General features: G+C 44.6%; 1 protein-coding gene across 1 annotated transcript in view; it reads right to left on the reverse strand.

Annotated features, from left to right (window-relative positions):
- Positions 1-583: 583 nt before the first annotated feature.
- The window catches only part of LOC138796630 (tachylectin-2-like), a 34,696-nt gene continuing 21,031 nt past the window's right edge, over positions 584-14,248 (reverse strand). Inside the window, exon 5 of the mRNA XM_069976246.1 lies at positions 584-1,721. Coding sequence (XP_069832347.1) covers positions 1,518-1,721 — 204 coding nt within the window. The 3' untranslated portion in view covers positions 584-1,517. The remainder of the gene's footprint in view (positions 1,722-14,248) is intronic.

Here is a 14,248-nt window from a genome sequence, read left to right on the forward strand (position 1 = left end):
GCCGCTGGAACTGGGGAGGTGAGTAGACGTCGTTGCCCTCAGCCACCGCCTCCCCGACCAGATCGGAAAAAAGACCCCCCGCCGGAGTACCCCTTTAACACTGCAGAAATTTTAGGTAGAATTCTTGACCAGAAAGCCTAGACTCAGTTGCCTGTAAGAATCAAATTAAAGTTACCATGACTTCCCCCTTAGTGATGGAGCCAGCTGGGGAGAGAGAAACACAGACACTCGCGTTGGTGTATTATGGAGTCTCTCTCGGAGTAGTTCTGGAAAAGGTTTAATTTATAAGAAAATTTTTCTAGGGCTGGATGGACAAATCAGGGGGAACTTTGGCTGCCCATGGACCATAGATTGCACATGCTGCCTCGTTGTCGTAAGCCTATTGACCTGAAATTGTTCCCGGCCCATATGCTGGGCACAGTCTTCTCCCAACTTGTTTTTTACCATCTGTAGCTTTGGTAACTGGGATAACCAGCGATCATCCATCATACACCATACATAAAGAAGATTTAACCAAAAGCCGCCACATACAGTATCACATATAACACAAGGACATAATATACAATGAAAACTAAAGTTTATTGTAAATTGATTAGTAGAGCAAAGCAGCAAATGCATCTCAGCTGTTCTGGGCAGGAATCACATCCGGGGAGATACATGGATGAGGTTACAGCAGAAGACTTATCATTTGATTGTGGAATCTACAGAGGTCTTGAGAGATCTTTGCATTTCCTCCAATCTCCAGTCCTCCAGTGTCTACTGATAACCGTCCACCTGGTTCTATAGGACATTGGGCTTTATATAGAAATCCTAGATTAGCTTTTATCTCTCCTCAAAGGTCTATGACTTGGGGATCAGTTTTTATTATTTTTCTGTTTTCGCCCTTTGGATTCATGGGATCGGATCACTGTCCACCTTGCACCAAATCTCTCTTTGTCTCCTTCCTGTGATTCTGTTATCATAGAGAATTGCAAATAAAGAAAAAGTATTGGAGTCTCAGAGTGTCAGTGCTGCCCACAGAGTCTACAAACTTATTTAAAAGCAGCACGTAACACGTTTTGGGAATAAATCCCCTCCATCAGATGGGTGTGCACTTTACTTTGAGATTGCATAGTCCCTATGGGCAGTACTGTGGGACTCCAATACTCTTTCTACTTCATTTGCATTGCTCTCACGGGCCCCTTCTAGGGAGCATCCCATCTGCCTTGTCCCTGTCAGCCTTTCTGTAGACCTTGAATATCTACAGCATACCTTCCAGAACTGGGTTCTACAGAATGTCTACTGGGACCTCTTGGTTGAGGTGATACGCATAAAACCCAAGGGGCTTAAAGGTGAGCACTAAGCCTCTGGAAGAAGGTAGCCATGTTTTTTCAACACTGGGTAATACTTTAATACTGGAGATGAATAGGAGAAATGTAATTGTTTTTCAGTCAATCTGCAGGAGGCGTAATCATGAGAATCATCCTTAATTAATAACTTTGATTAGGAAATGTATAAATCCCGGGACATGTGGTCGGCTACTTATTGAAATCGACCTGCTTAACCGTCAGGTTGTAATGTGAGACCCCAAACCACTTTCCACGAACTTCAACCTCAGCACCAAACATGGTGCGGGCGATCGCCTTGTAGGGGATATTAATTTCGGATTTCATCACTGAGGACACCACCTTAATGGCTTTACCAGGCTCCAGCTCTACGTTTGTGCTCGATTCAAAGGAAGTCTGTAGAAGACAAAGAAAGATGACAAGAACCTTAGTGACCATGTGTTTTTTTGTGTCAGTAGAGAGAAAAAAAAAGTCAGAATTGTTATGGTAAATCTCATCAAAAACTGTAAACTGTTTGTTTCGGTGAAAATGTTTCCAATGACAACTAAGACTGACAAGTAGAAAGGTTCTATAGCCAAATAATATTGAAATGATTGCAAAAAACAAGAATAAGGGTAGACTTCTATGGGGGGGGGGGACTGGCTATGGTGGAGTAAGGCTGCTTGCCGTTGAGCTCTTGCTCTAGACATCCATTGCCAGTCAACTGGCCTCTTTGCCCATCAATCATCCCACAGAATGTGCTGAAAGGAAAGAGAGACGAGGTTAGTCACAGCCCAGATAACTAGTTCCTAGCTCTCCCCCTGCCTCACGTGCAGTATTAGAATGCATTTTACTTCACATGAAGCCCACGGAGCCTGGACCCCCCCCCCCCACACACACACACACACACACCACCGGAGGGCCGGCTGTTCTTGTTTTCCAGCTCGAAATTGAAATCTAAGTCTATTGCAATTCATAAATCTCCAAATCTCACCAAGATGTAGTGTACTCTATAGTTGCCAAGATGTAGTGTACTCTGTAGTCGCCAAGATGTAGTGTACTCCATAGTCGCCAAGATGTAGTGTACTCTGTAGTTGCCAAGATGTAGTGTACTCCATAGTCGCCAAGATGTAGTGTACTCTGTAGTTGACCCCAAGGGTAGGTTCGTCTTCCATAACCTGTGCCTGAATACTAAGATCATTACTGTGGCTAACCTGTATCTCCCTAACAGAGCCCAGATCCAGACATGTAAGAGTATTTTTATTTTTTTTTTGGCACCTTCAAGGATTTTGCTGAGGACATAATGGTAGTGGGGGGTAACTACAATTTCAGAATGGATCCAAATAAGATAATTCTATTGGTAATAGCAGCACAGATGTAGCCATGGTAAATATTAGAGATGAGGGAAGTAGCTGAAAATTGGTTTCGCGAGATTCGCGAATATTGGGTTGGTTTTGATAAAAATTTGCTAATCAAATACAAACAACTCTCATTAAAACAGCCAAACTGTAGTAGCTGCAGTACTGCAACTATTACAGAGTGGCATCTTTTCAACAGATGTTGTTGTTGCAGTGTCAAAAATTGGAAAATGACAAATTAAAAAAAATGTCAATCATTTAATTTCCGCCATTGACAGCAGTGGACCTTGGTGGATCAGCAGCAGAAAATCAGAAATCTTTCTAATAAAACATTTCACAAGTAAAAATCACCCTTCAAGTACCCTTTCACCTCCACCCGTGTGGCACCCTTTGTCTCCCAAGTGTGTTTAAGTGCCGTCAATTTCATTTCCATTTCAATTATTTCAATTTAGTTTATTTCAATTTTAATACAATTATAATTTTATTTTTGATTCAATTTAGGTTCATTTTTTAAATTTATTTTGGACATTGGTGGACCAGCAGCATCAAATCAACTTTTTTCCTAGGACAGCAATGGAGGTTGGTGAATCAGCGGTGTATACTTACCTTTTCTCCATGGACATCATTGGACACTGGTGGATCATCAGCGTTAAATGACACTTTTTCCCAGGACAGCAGTGGACATTCTAAAGCTTAAGCCCCATTAGAGGCAATGGTCCTAGAAGGCTCCAGAACCGGGAGGTCGCAGCGGCAGCACTCTGACTCTCTTTGACCCCGAGGGGCCTAGAGCAGGCATTTGAGGGTGGTAATTGTAGCGGAACTTTCCTTTTTTCTTTAAATTATATGAGAAAAGAAAGACAGCCCCCAATGAATGGAAACACATAAAACTATTTTTTTTTTACATGTTAAGTGAAATGACTCTAATCTGACAATTGAGCTGATTGGGCCGTCCAACTGCCAAAAGTAGAAACCAACACTTAGTAAACTGGGATTCTCTTAAATAGTCTGGACAAGCACGAACCATGTGATGGAGAATGGGATAGAGAAAAGTCCAGATTGAAGAAGGTTTTACACTGATTATTTTAAATAAATCAGTGGCAAATTTGTTAATAAGTTGGAGAAGATTTTCCCAGAAAATATGGCAGAAATAATGTGTTCAAATACCTTACTGAATCTGGGACTCCCAGATGAATGCACTATAAATAAGGCACAGTAACCTGCCGCTCAGCAACAGATGGTAGTAGCTTTAGAGATTTCTTATATCACGTTTAGTTGTGATATATAACCCATCAGGAACTATCCTATCGCTTTAAAACACTTAAGAGACCACAAGAGCCATTAAAACATCACACAACAAGTACCCTATTAGGAACCATTGTGCGAGCTCTAAGTACCCTTGAGATATCATTAAAACCCCAAGAACAGTTATTGTCCAGTTACCGTGTGTGTGTCCTGAAAAAGGGAACATGAATGGTAAGATTCTGCACAAGTACCAGGGTTGAATCCCCACATCTATGGTTAACAAGAAGGGAAATGTCCTCTTTGTGAACCAGTCATGGGGATCGGGGTCTGGATAATCCTGTTCTTGAGGCATGGGTTGTACATTGTACTTTGGTGAGGCATTAAAGGGGTTATCCAGCACTACAAAAACATGGCCACTTTCCCCCTACTATTGTCTCCAGTTTGGGTGGGGTTTTGAAACTCAGTTCCATTGAAGTAAATGGAACTTAATTGCAAACCACACCTGAACTGGAGACAACAGTAGGGGGAAAAATGGCCATGTTTTTGTAGCGCTGGATAACCCCTTTAAGCTGGCGTGGATAATATGTGCTATGTTGGAAATGTTTTGGCATGGGTTCTAAATTTAAAAATGGGTTTTTGTTTTAAATATATCCAATTTGACTATGGGTATTTGCTATAAGATTATTTATGCGTAAGGGGTAAAATTACTTGATATTTAAATGAAATTTAAAAAACATTAGGATGGGTGAAAATTTTATTGGGGACTTTTTGAAATAGAAACTGGCACGTGCCTGAGTTTTCATCAACAGGCACGAGGTGGTGAAATCGCGTCCTATCCATGCTTCATTCATCTTGAAGAATGTAAGCCTCTCCAGGCAAAACAGCCTGGTCCTCCTCCTGCATCACAATGGCCCCTGCCACACTGAACACCCATCCAATAGAACAATGCTGGCTGGGCATAACAGCAGGGTGAGGGCGAACTTTGCCAGCTGCGGCCAGATGTCTAGCTATTCTGCCTAGAATTGCCCCCAGTCTGAAATATTCAAGGGCAAGGGGGATTCCAAGTAGGATTTGACCTAGGACTTCAGGTGCTGCCTGATGGAGACTTCAGTGTGGGTCTGCACGGCTTCTTCCTCTGGTGGCTTGATGAAATCACTCATCATTGTCTGGATGCTCAACTAGCTCAACCTGCACCGCACGCCTTCACTACTAGTCATTGTTGTAGAGTGGCCGTGATCCTCATGCCCTGTTGGTGATACAGGATGGTGTTGTTCCTTATAGGCCTCAAACAAACAACTACGCAGTAGTTGACAGTAGACTTTGACTTTGTAGGATGGTGGAAAAGATTCAGCATTTTCTGACAAAAACACGGGTGAAACAGGTTGGCCAGACAGTAGTTGTCCCTCCTACACATGTCCTTAACTCGTGCATTTGAGTGCAAGCACTCTAGTAAGCACATGGCCATATTAGTAAACTTCGTTGAATGGCTTTCTTTACCCATGTCTTTGGTGTAATTCCAGGTTCACTGGGGTCATCTTCTTCAGAAACTGATTCCTCCATTGATTCCTCCTCTTGATGCTACCCATTGGTGTTTGAACCACCAGGCCATATACCTCCTCCTCTTCCACCAACAATTCGTCCATCTCCGAGCTCAGATTGACATTTTAGGAGTCCCCTTGCCAACGATGTAGAGTGGCCTCCATGACGTGAGGCGGGGGTGGGGGGGTGACATAATTTACGCTGCAGTCAGTACGGCTGACCAACAGAGTGGCTTCCTCCAAAGGTACCAGCAATTGGCAGACATCACACATCAGCTGCCACTTTGTGACTCGGAAATTGCAGTTCTGTGTGAAGGTGCCAGAATGTGTGACAAGGAAGTTTGAGACTCTGATGGTTCAGTCGATCCAATATGTGGAGAGACAAGTTCCACTGCGTCAGCACATCGCAAACCAGCCGATGTTGCAGTCTGCGTTGGCGTGGTATCTTGTGGAAGGCATTCCATGCCATGTACAAGTGGCTAAAGTGGGTATATAGTTTCCTTGCCATCTTCAGCAACTCCCTGAGTCCTGGAAAAGAACGAGGCACCTATGCATGATCAGGTTCTGGATATGGCCATGCACGGAATGTGGGTGAGCCCTCCCTGTTGCAGTGCTGACACAATGTTACGCCCTTTGTCCGCCACTAATGTGGCCACTTGTTCTCAATGGCATGAAGACATTTACGGCCAGTGTGGCTCCTTTTACCCAGGCTGTGGAGGCGAAGGACAGCCTGACATTGCTGGGCTTGGCAACGTTACTACACCACAGTGACAGGTAGTGCAATGGCGGGATGACAAGACGAGATGGTGGAGGCAGAGGATGAGTATAATGTCCACACTGGATACTCGGAGGTGATCTTCGTGTGACCTCTATTGCCCCATGTTGCTGCTGCAGCTCTCCCGGAAGGACATTTATCCAGTGGTCACGGACATATACTGCCCCTGGCCAAAGCTGGAGCTCCATACATCCGCACTGGGAGGGTGTCGCTCCATATGCTGATTTCTAGAAGTGGGGCCCGGGTTTGAAACCAAACCCCCGACCCACTTTATGGTCACAAATGCTACAAATAGCCGAGTTGTCTTTTCCTCCACCAACATGAAAGAACTACTAGACGGCTGATCTCAGTGGGTGGTTCTTCTAAGCAAATGCACTGGTAGCCTGTTTCGGAGTGCCGCCGCTGCCTTGGAGTACCCGTTGAATTCCTGAGACTTGCCGATGTCTACTGGCTGACACTGGTTGTCTACCTCTTTCTTCCGGACCCATGAGCCATAGATGGGAGCTGACGCTGAGTTGGTGGAAAAGCACAGATTCATCCCCTGATGATGATGTTGAGAATGACATCAGTGCACCAATATTCCATGTGGGGGTCTGCAACATCATCTTTATAGTCCAGGGCAATGGTTTCCTCTCCCGAGCTGTCACCTGCACCTATCTGGCTCTTCTTCACTTCACCCTCACTTCTTTGTGGCCTTTGAACTCCTGCCGCCTTGACGATGGTTTCCAATTCCTGACTCTCTGGACATTCCTCCATAAGATCTTCTGAGTACAGGGGCTGAGACTCCGGGCGGAGCACTAGGCTCACATGAGCTCTCTTCCTGACGGCCCTGGCAAGCAGAATTGGGTCTGAGACACCACAGGAGTTGGAGCAGAGGAAACATCCCGACCTTGCCATGGAATGGTGGGGGGCACTACTGCAGGACAACCCATCAGTTGACTGCTGTCTCCGGGATTGTCTATTGCCTGCTGTGTAGCTTAAACTTTAAAGGATCCAGTCAATAATCCCAGCCTGGCTGGCGTTAACCTGCCCACTAGGAGTAACTAGTAGCTCTCCAATATGGTTAGGATCACCACTCCCCCAACTCTGTCTTCCACTGGCACCAGCCTGTATGCCACCTTGGCTGCTGACACTGCCTAGACCCTGAGAAGAGCCTGATTTTTTACACACTTGGACATGTTGCTGTATTTAGATTTTTAGAAGGAACAAAATAAATTTTATTAGATGGTGGATGGTGCCAGTGATTTCAGAGCTCCCACTCACTGACAATAGCACCCACTAAGTTAGAAAGGCGGATACTGGCTTCACTGTTATAAGCAAATTGGTATAACAAACTATGAGTCAAGTGTGCTCACTAAGATTGGAAGGTAGACACTCAATTCACTGATCCTAGTGAATTTGTGTAGAATTGGGTCAGTTGCCCCTAGCAACCAATCAGATTCCACCTTTCATTTTCCAAGAAATCCTTGCAGAATGAAAAGTAGAATCTGATTTGTTTCTAGGGGCAACTCAGCCAATTCTACTTTACACCTCTTTGATAAATCTCCCCTTATGAGTTGAGTGCCCCAACTAAGTTTAGAAGGCAGACGCTCAATTCAATTATGTAAGCAAATTGGTGTAACACACTATAGGTTGACTGTGCCCAGTGAGCATATAATATGGACTTTGTCTTCACTGGTCCCAGTGACTTTTTATAATGCACAACAGGCACCCAGTTACTTGGTTAAATGGATACTGACTTGACAGCTTCTACAGAAAATCACCCACAATCTACCCACAGTCAACCCACAATCCATCCTCCTATCTTCTCCTCTCTGTCCCTATATCTCTATGTTATTCTCTCCCTGCTCTGCTCTAACTGTCTGCTGCCATCCTGTTCTCCACTACACACAAAGCCCACTGCCCACCTCCACAAAGCGAATCACACTATATAGAGGAGGGAGGGGGTGCTGACATCACATTGGGATTTGTAGGAAATTGACTGGGTGCATGAGAATATGGATAATCCCTTGCTCCGGCCAAAAGAAAGTATTGTAAGCTACTGTGTGCAGCCGCCATGTTTAGCAAATTTCTTTAACGAATCACTGTGAACTGGTTTTGTAGAACACAGCAAACCTTACTTTGTCGGATTTGCTTCGCTCATCTCTAGGTGAAGGGAACCTGTCACGCGGTGTGTCGGGGCAGAGCCTGCCTGACCCTATCCCCCCGTGGAGCCCTGGATACTCACTCTTTCCTGGAAGTCCCGATCCCGGTCCCAGGACGGAGATATCACTGTCGGAAGCTGAGCGTGCGCTGTATGCCAAAGATGAGTCCGCCGTCCATATAAAATGACTGGAGCCGTCATTTTCTATGGGCGTCGGACTCATCTCTGGCGAGCGCGCGCACAGCTGCCTACAGCAATATCTCCATCCCTGGACTGGGTCCAGGAGCGGAACTTCCAGGAAAGGGTAAGTATCCAGTGCTCCACAGGGGGGGGGGGGGGGAGTTCAGGCTCTGCCTCGGCACACCGGTTCCCTTTACCATGATCCTGATACAACAGGGAGCTATGTTAAGTCAATTAGAACATCGAGTTAAATGCGCCATTGTGATCAAGTTAAAGGGGTTATCCAGCGCTACAAAAACATGGCCACTTTTCTCCCTCTCTTGTCTCCAGATTGGGTGGGGTTTCAAACTCAGTTCCATTAGAGTAAATGTAGCTTAATTGCAAACCGCACCTGAACTGGAGACAAAAGAGGGAGAAAAGTGGCCGTGTTTTTTAGCGCTAAATAAACCCTTTAACACTGGCTACATCTGTATATCTTCTACTCATCTCTCACAATTCCAACATACTTTGAAGAGGCTTCAATTAGTAGATGTATGGAGGATCTTAAACTCGAAAATTAGGGACTTTACTTATTTCTTCGCCACGCACCAGTCTTACAGCCATCTGCATTCTCTTTTGGTTAGCCATCAAGTGCTAGAGTGGCAACCTTCTACTGGGTCAGTGACATGATCAGATCACTCCGGTGAGTCAATGCCAGGATGTAGAGCAGGCATCAAAGACTTCACCATCAGGGGAAAGCACCTGGGCCAGTTAGTTTCTCACCAAATTTTTTTCAAGTTTTGAGGGGGACCGTGACTCTTTTTTTGACCAAGGTATGCAACCTTATTTCTGAGGCTTCAAGCGGATTCCGCCATGCAGCCTCTGCTTGAAGTCACGCCCGTCCCATAGACTCAATGATATTTGCCAACGAATTCTGCCATCCGTCTATTCTTTGAGCGGACGGTGGAATTTGCTGGCGAATATCATTGAGTCTATGAGACAGGCGGAACTTCAAGCGGAGGCCGCAAAGCAGAATCCACTCGAAGTCTCCACTCGTATTTCACAGTGTGCACATACCCTAACAGTCATCCCCAAACCGGGTAAAGATTCTTCCTCTTGCTTAAATTATTGTCCAAATTTTGTTAATCAACGTAAATATAATAAAGTTATTTTTTTAAGTTGTTCGTTAATCCTTTGAATTCATTATCGTCATTGTTAATACACTTGGATCAAGTGGGTTCATCCAGGGAAGGAAAGTCAGGAACATTATTAATGAAATATTCTTGATGATGGGTGCTACACTAAGGGGGAGGTTTATCAAAGGGTGTAAAATTTAGACTGGTGCAAACTACCCACAGCAACCAATCACAGCTCAGCTTTAGGCAGTGCTGAACGGAAAGAGGAGCTGTGATTGGTTGCTGTGGGCAGTTTGCACCAGTCTAAATTTTACACCCTTTGATAAATCTCCCCCTAAGGGTTTACCCTAATGTTGGTTTATGTTGAGATGTTTGACTGTGCGCATTGGGGTTTTCTGAGGGCTTCCTTTCCTTAGATCAAATTGTCTTGGGTTGAGGTTTAGAGACAATGTGATGGTCTTTGTATATCCCTGGAGAAATTCTCCTGTAGAATGGAACCCATGGGGCATCTTCTGCTCCACTCACCCCGGTGTACACTAGCCATGTTGCCTTTTTTACTTGTTGAATCTCTCTTGACTCAGTTGGCTTGCCTTGTGGATCTCTTGCACTTGCACTTCAACTGTTATTGATGCACTTTGGGCTTGGCCTTGTAGTTTATCTGTTTTTGTATATGGTTATGTATTTACAGATATATGTAATTATTGGCAGACATGTGCATTATTGATACTGCTCTGTGTTCCCCTTTGTACCAGTAAGGGGTGAGTGGTGACACACTGTGCTGTATTTGAGCCAGGAGTGGAGTTCTGCTATATGTTTTAAATGTTTTTAAAGTTTTGTCTAAGCATAGTATATTGATATTTTTACATTTTTGTGGTTGTGCCGGTGTAGCAGGCCAGATTAACCCCCGTCCAGATTATACCCGGGTATAAAATGGCCTAGGCCAGAGTATACCCCGGTGTATAAAATAGCCTAGGCCAGAGTATACCCGGGGTATAAAATAGCCTAGGCCAAACTATATCCCTCCAGGCCAGAATATACCCAGGGGTATAAAATGGCCTAGGCCAGAGTATACCCTGAGGTATAAAATATCCTAGGCCAGAGTATACCCCGGGGTATAAAATAGCCTAGACCAGAGTATACCCATCCAGGACAGAATATATCCATCTAATGTCGAACCAGGCCACAGTATACCCCTGAGGATAAACCCTACACCTGGGGGTGTAAAATAGCCTAGGCCACGCTATATCTCTCCGGGTCATAATGTTATTACTTCACTGGTTTTCTCACCCCTGACCCAGGCCACAGTATACCCAAAGGCATATATTTTCATACCCAGGGTTGTAATATAGCCTAGGCTATACTATAAACCTGGGGACAGTCTAGCCAAGGCCACAATATACCCCGGGGGATAAACTCTATATTTGGTAGTGTAAAACCAGACCAGACTATATCCCTCCAAGTTATCATATCACTGTTTTTCTCAGTTCTAGCCCAGGCTACAGTATACCCCAGGGGATATATTCTATACCAGGGGGTGTAAAGTAGCCTAGGCCAGACTATATCCCTCCAGGCCATAATGTCATCACTTCACTGTTTTATTCCCTTTATCTCTAATTTGTTGAAATGTGCGCAGATTAAATTTTTTTTTTTTTTTTATCATACTTGGACACACAGCTGCTTCCTCTGGTTGGGATATACAGTACAGTGCTTACATTGAACTGACAGTAGGTGGCGCTGTCCCATCAGCTTACATTATACTGACTGTAGGTGGCACTGTCCCATCAGCTTACATTGAACTGACAGTAGGTGGCGCTGTCCCATCAATGCATCATCTGCACTTAAGCAGGAGGAGGTTTTTATGGGCTGTGCTAAATTTTACGGTTGTTGCGCAAAAATCAAGTGCCTTCGTACATTTCATTAAAATTTATTAAAATATATTGCACAATTTATGTTTTTTGCAGTCCGTTTTTTTTTTTTCATTCTTTTTTGCAACAAAAAAAAATGGATTGAAAAACGGATCAAAACACATCTCTTTTTAGTGTACACAAAAATGCAGTCAACCACAGTATTTGTGTACGCTAAAAAAATGATGCATTTTTATCCGTTTTTTTATTATGGAATGGTGCCTCCATTTTGATCAGTTTTTCCATTAGGGCAGCTTCACACGTATCGGATCCGCAGCGGATTTCAGGCTGTGAGTTTGCACCGAAATCCGCTGCGGATCCTAAACTGTGAAGCTGAATCTGTCCCATACACGCAGCGGATGCGCTGCGTGTATGGGACCCGGCCCCTTTAACGCCGCCCGCCCGCAGCCCTCAGCCCTGGCCCCCTCGCTCCCCATCAGCCAATCAGTGCTGCCTGATTAGCTGATGGGGAGGCGGGAGCATCGCACACAGCCGCGGCGGCAAGCAAGTTATGTATGCTCGGGGCTGAGGGTGGCCGGCGGCGGGGGGGGGGGGTTAAAGGGGCCGGGTCTCATACACGCTGTGGATCTGCTGCGTGTATGGGACTCATTCAGCCTCACAGTACAGTATCCGCAGCGGATTTCGCTGCAAACTCGCAGCGTGAAATCCGCTGCACACATGGAGGCACACTAACGCTTCCTTTTTTTCTCATCCATTTTGCAAAAAACGAATGGGAAAAAAATGGACTGCAATAACACAGTGTGAATCCAGTTTAAAACAGCTTGGCTACAAAGCTACGCTAGGGGAGGATTTTGCGAAAAAAAAAATGAAAATTTGCACTTGACAAATCTAACGAAAACAAGTTAATAGAACAACCCCCCTCCCCATTGCATACATTGAAAAAGAGTGAATGAAAACTGATGTAAAATAGCGCAAAACCCCTAATAAGTCTTGGACAGGTATTTATGAAATGCACAAAATCTCCTTATTAGCAAAAAAAAAAAAAACAAAAAAACCCCATAATGATAAATGTCCCCTATGGGTGGGATTTATCAAACATGGTGTAAAGTGAAACTGGCTCAGTTGCTCCTAACAACCAATCAGATTCCACCTTTCATTTTCCAAAGAGTCTGTGAGGAATGAGAGGTGGAATCTGATTGGTTGCTAGGGGCAACTGAGCCAGTTTCACTTTACACCATGTTTGATAAATCTCCTCCTATGTGTTTAGATTTTTCAGATTTCCATCAGTAGCTTCTCACTTATCTCACAGACAAAGCCGAATCCCCAATAACATGGTTAAAAAATTCTGTATTTCTTGTGTCTATCACTCACTGCTGCTGATTTCATCACAGCTCTAGATGTATCCCTTCCAGGTGGTGAAGCTCAACATCTTGTCCGGGTGTTTCTCTTTCAAGCAGAAGTCAGGAGGAAAGCTAAATAAAACTTCAGGACAGGGGTAGGGGAACATAAAAAAGAGGTTATATTCACCTGTCCCAGCGCACGCACAGCACCGTGTCCCGCTCCTGGACTCCAGCCGGCTATCTTCTCAGCTCCCTTACGGCTACGTCACGACCCTGCTAACAAATGCCCCACTTAGCCAGTCAGTGACTGGGCGGGACACTACTGCAGTCACTGATTGGCTGAGTGGGCCAAATCCCACCCACTTGTGATGTTTGAGCCAGATTGTGACATACCCGAAACCGGGGAGAAAATGGCAGCCCAGCCATGTGGCATAATGCGGGCACGGTAAGCTTAGGGTCTTTTTTTATATTCCCCCACCCCCACCCCCTGCCCATAATGATTTTTGCTCCTCTCGTCTGACTTCCCCTTTAAATGAAAATTGCATTGCATATATGGGTATCCAGGTTGCTAAAGACTCCTATCAGTTGTATTGATTAAACTATCAGTCTATGTTGGAGAGGACGGGGGAGGATATGGGCCGGCATTTCTCAAAGACTCTTTCCTGGTTTAAGAAAACCAATGTTCTCAAAATGGAATTTGTGTCTCGATAAGCAACCCCTCCCCCACCCCGCAGGCTTCTTCAGGAGACTGAATCTAGTGCCAAAGAACAGGATGGGAGGGACGACCCTGACCCTAAACTCAGTGTATCAGTGGGTTTGTTAGTCAATGATAATATTTTATAATAATATTTAATTGTATATACAATAAATAAAATAAAATCGAATAAAAATGATACAAACAGTTAGAGACCTGCTCGCGAGAGCTTACAGACTAGGATGACTGAAGGTGACACAAGAGGCAGTGAGTGCTTTATTTTGCCAATGATCCAGTCATTGTACATAGTGGCACACTGCCTATGGGTGATTGGGCGAGCCAGTCACACGCCGTTGTCTTGTTTCAGCTGGAAAGTACATGGCACCAAGGAGGGTATAGAGTGGATGGAGAAGGGATAGGAAGACGAGATCAGGCAATGTCATAGGCGCGGCTGAAGAGATGAGTCTTTAGGGCACGCTTGAAACTATGGGAGTTGGAGACTTATAACAAGTTATTTTCTTACATTAATGCTCCTCCTACTTTAATACATATTCTTTCGTAAAGTCCAGACCTCCATGTCAGTGTTACAGATGGATAATGAAACCAGTTGGGTAACTTTGTAGCATAATAAAGAACCCCCAAGAATGAGAAACCATTTACATCCATGTTTACCCCATTATAAATTACCCAAAGA

This window comes from Dendropsophus ebraccatus, chromosome 7 (assembly GCF_027789765.1).
Source record: "Dendropsophus ebraccatus isolate aDenEbr1 chromosome 7, aDenEbr1.pat, whole genome shotgun sequence".
In the NCBI taxonomy this organism is placed as follows: Eukaryota; Metazoa; Chordata; class Amphibia; order Anura; family Hylidae; genus Dendropsophus; species Dendropsophus ebraccatus.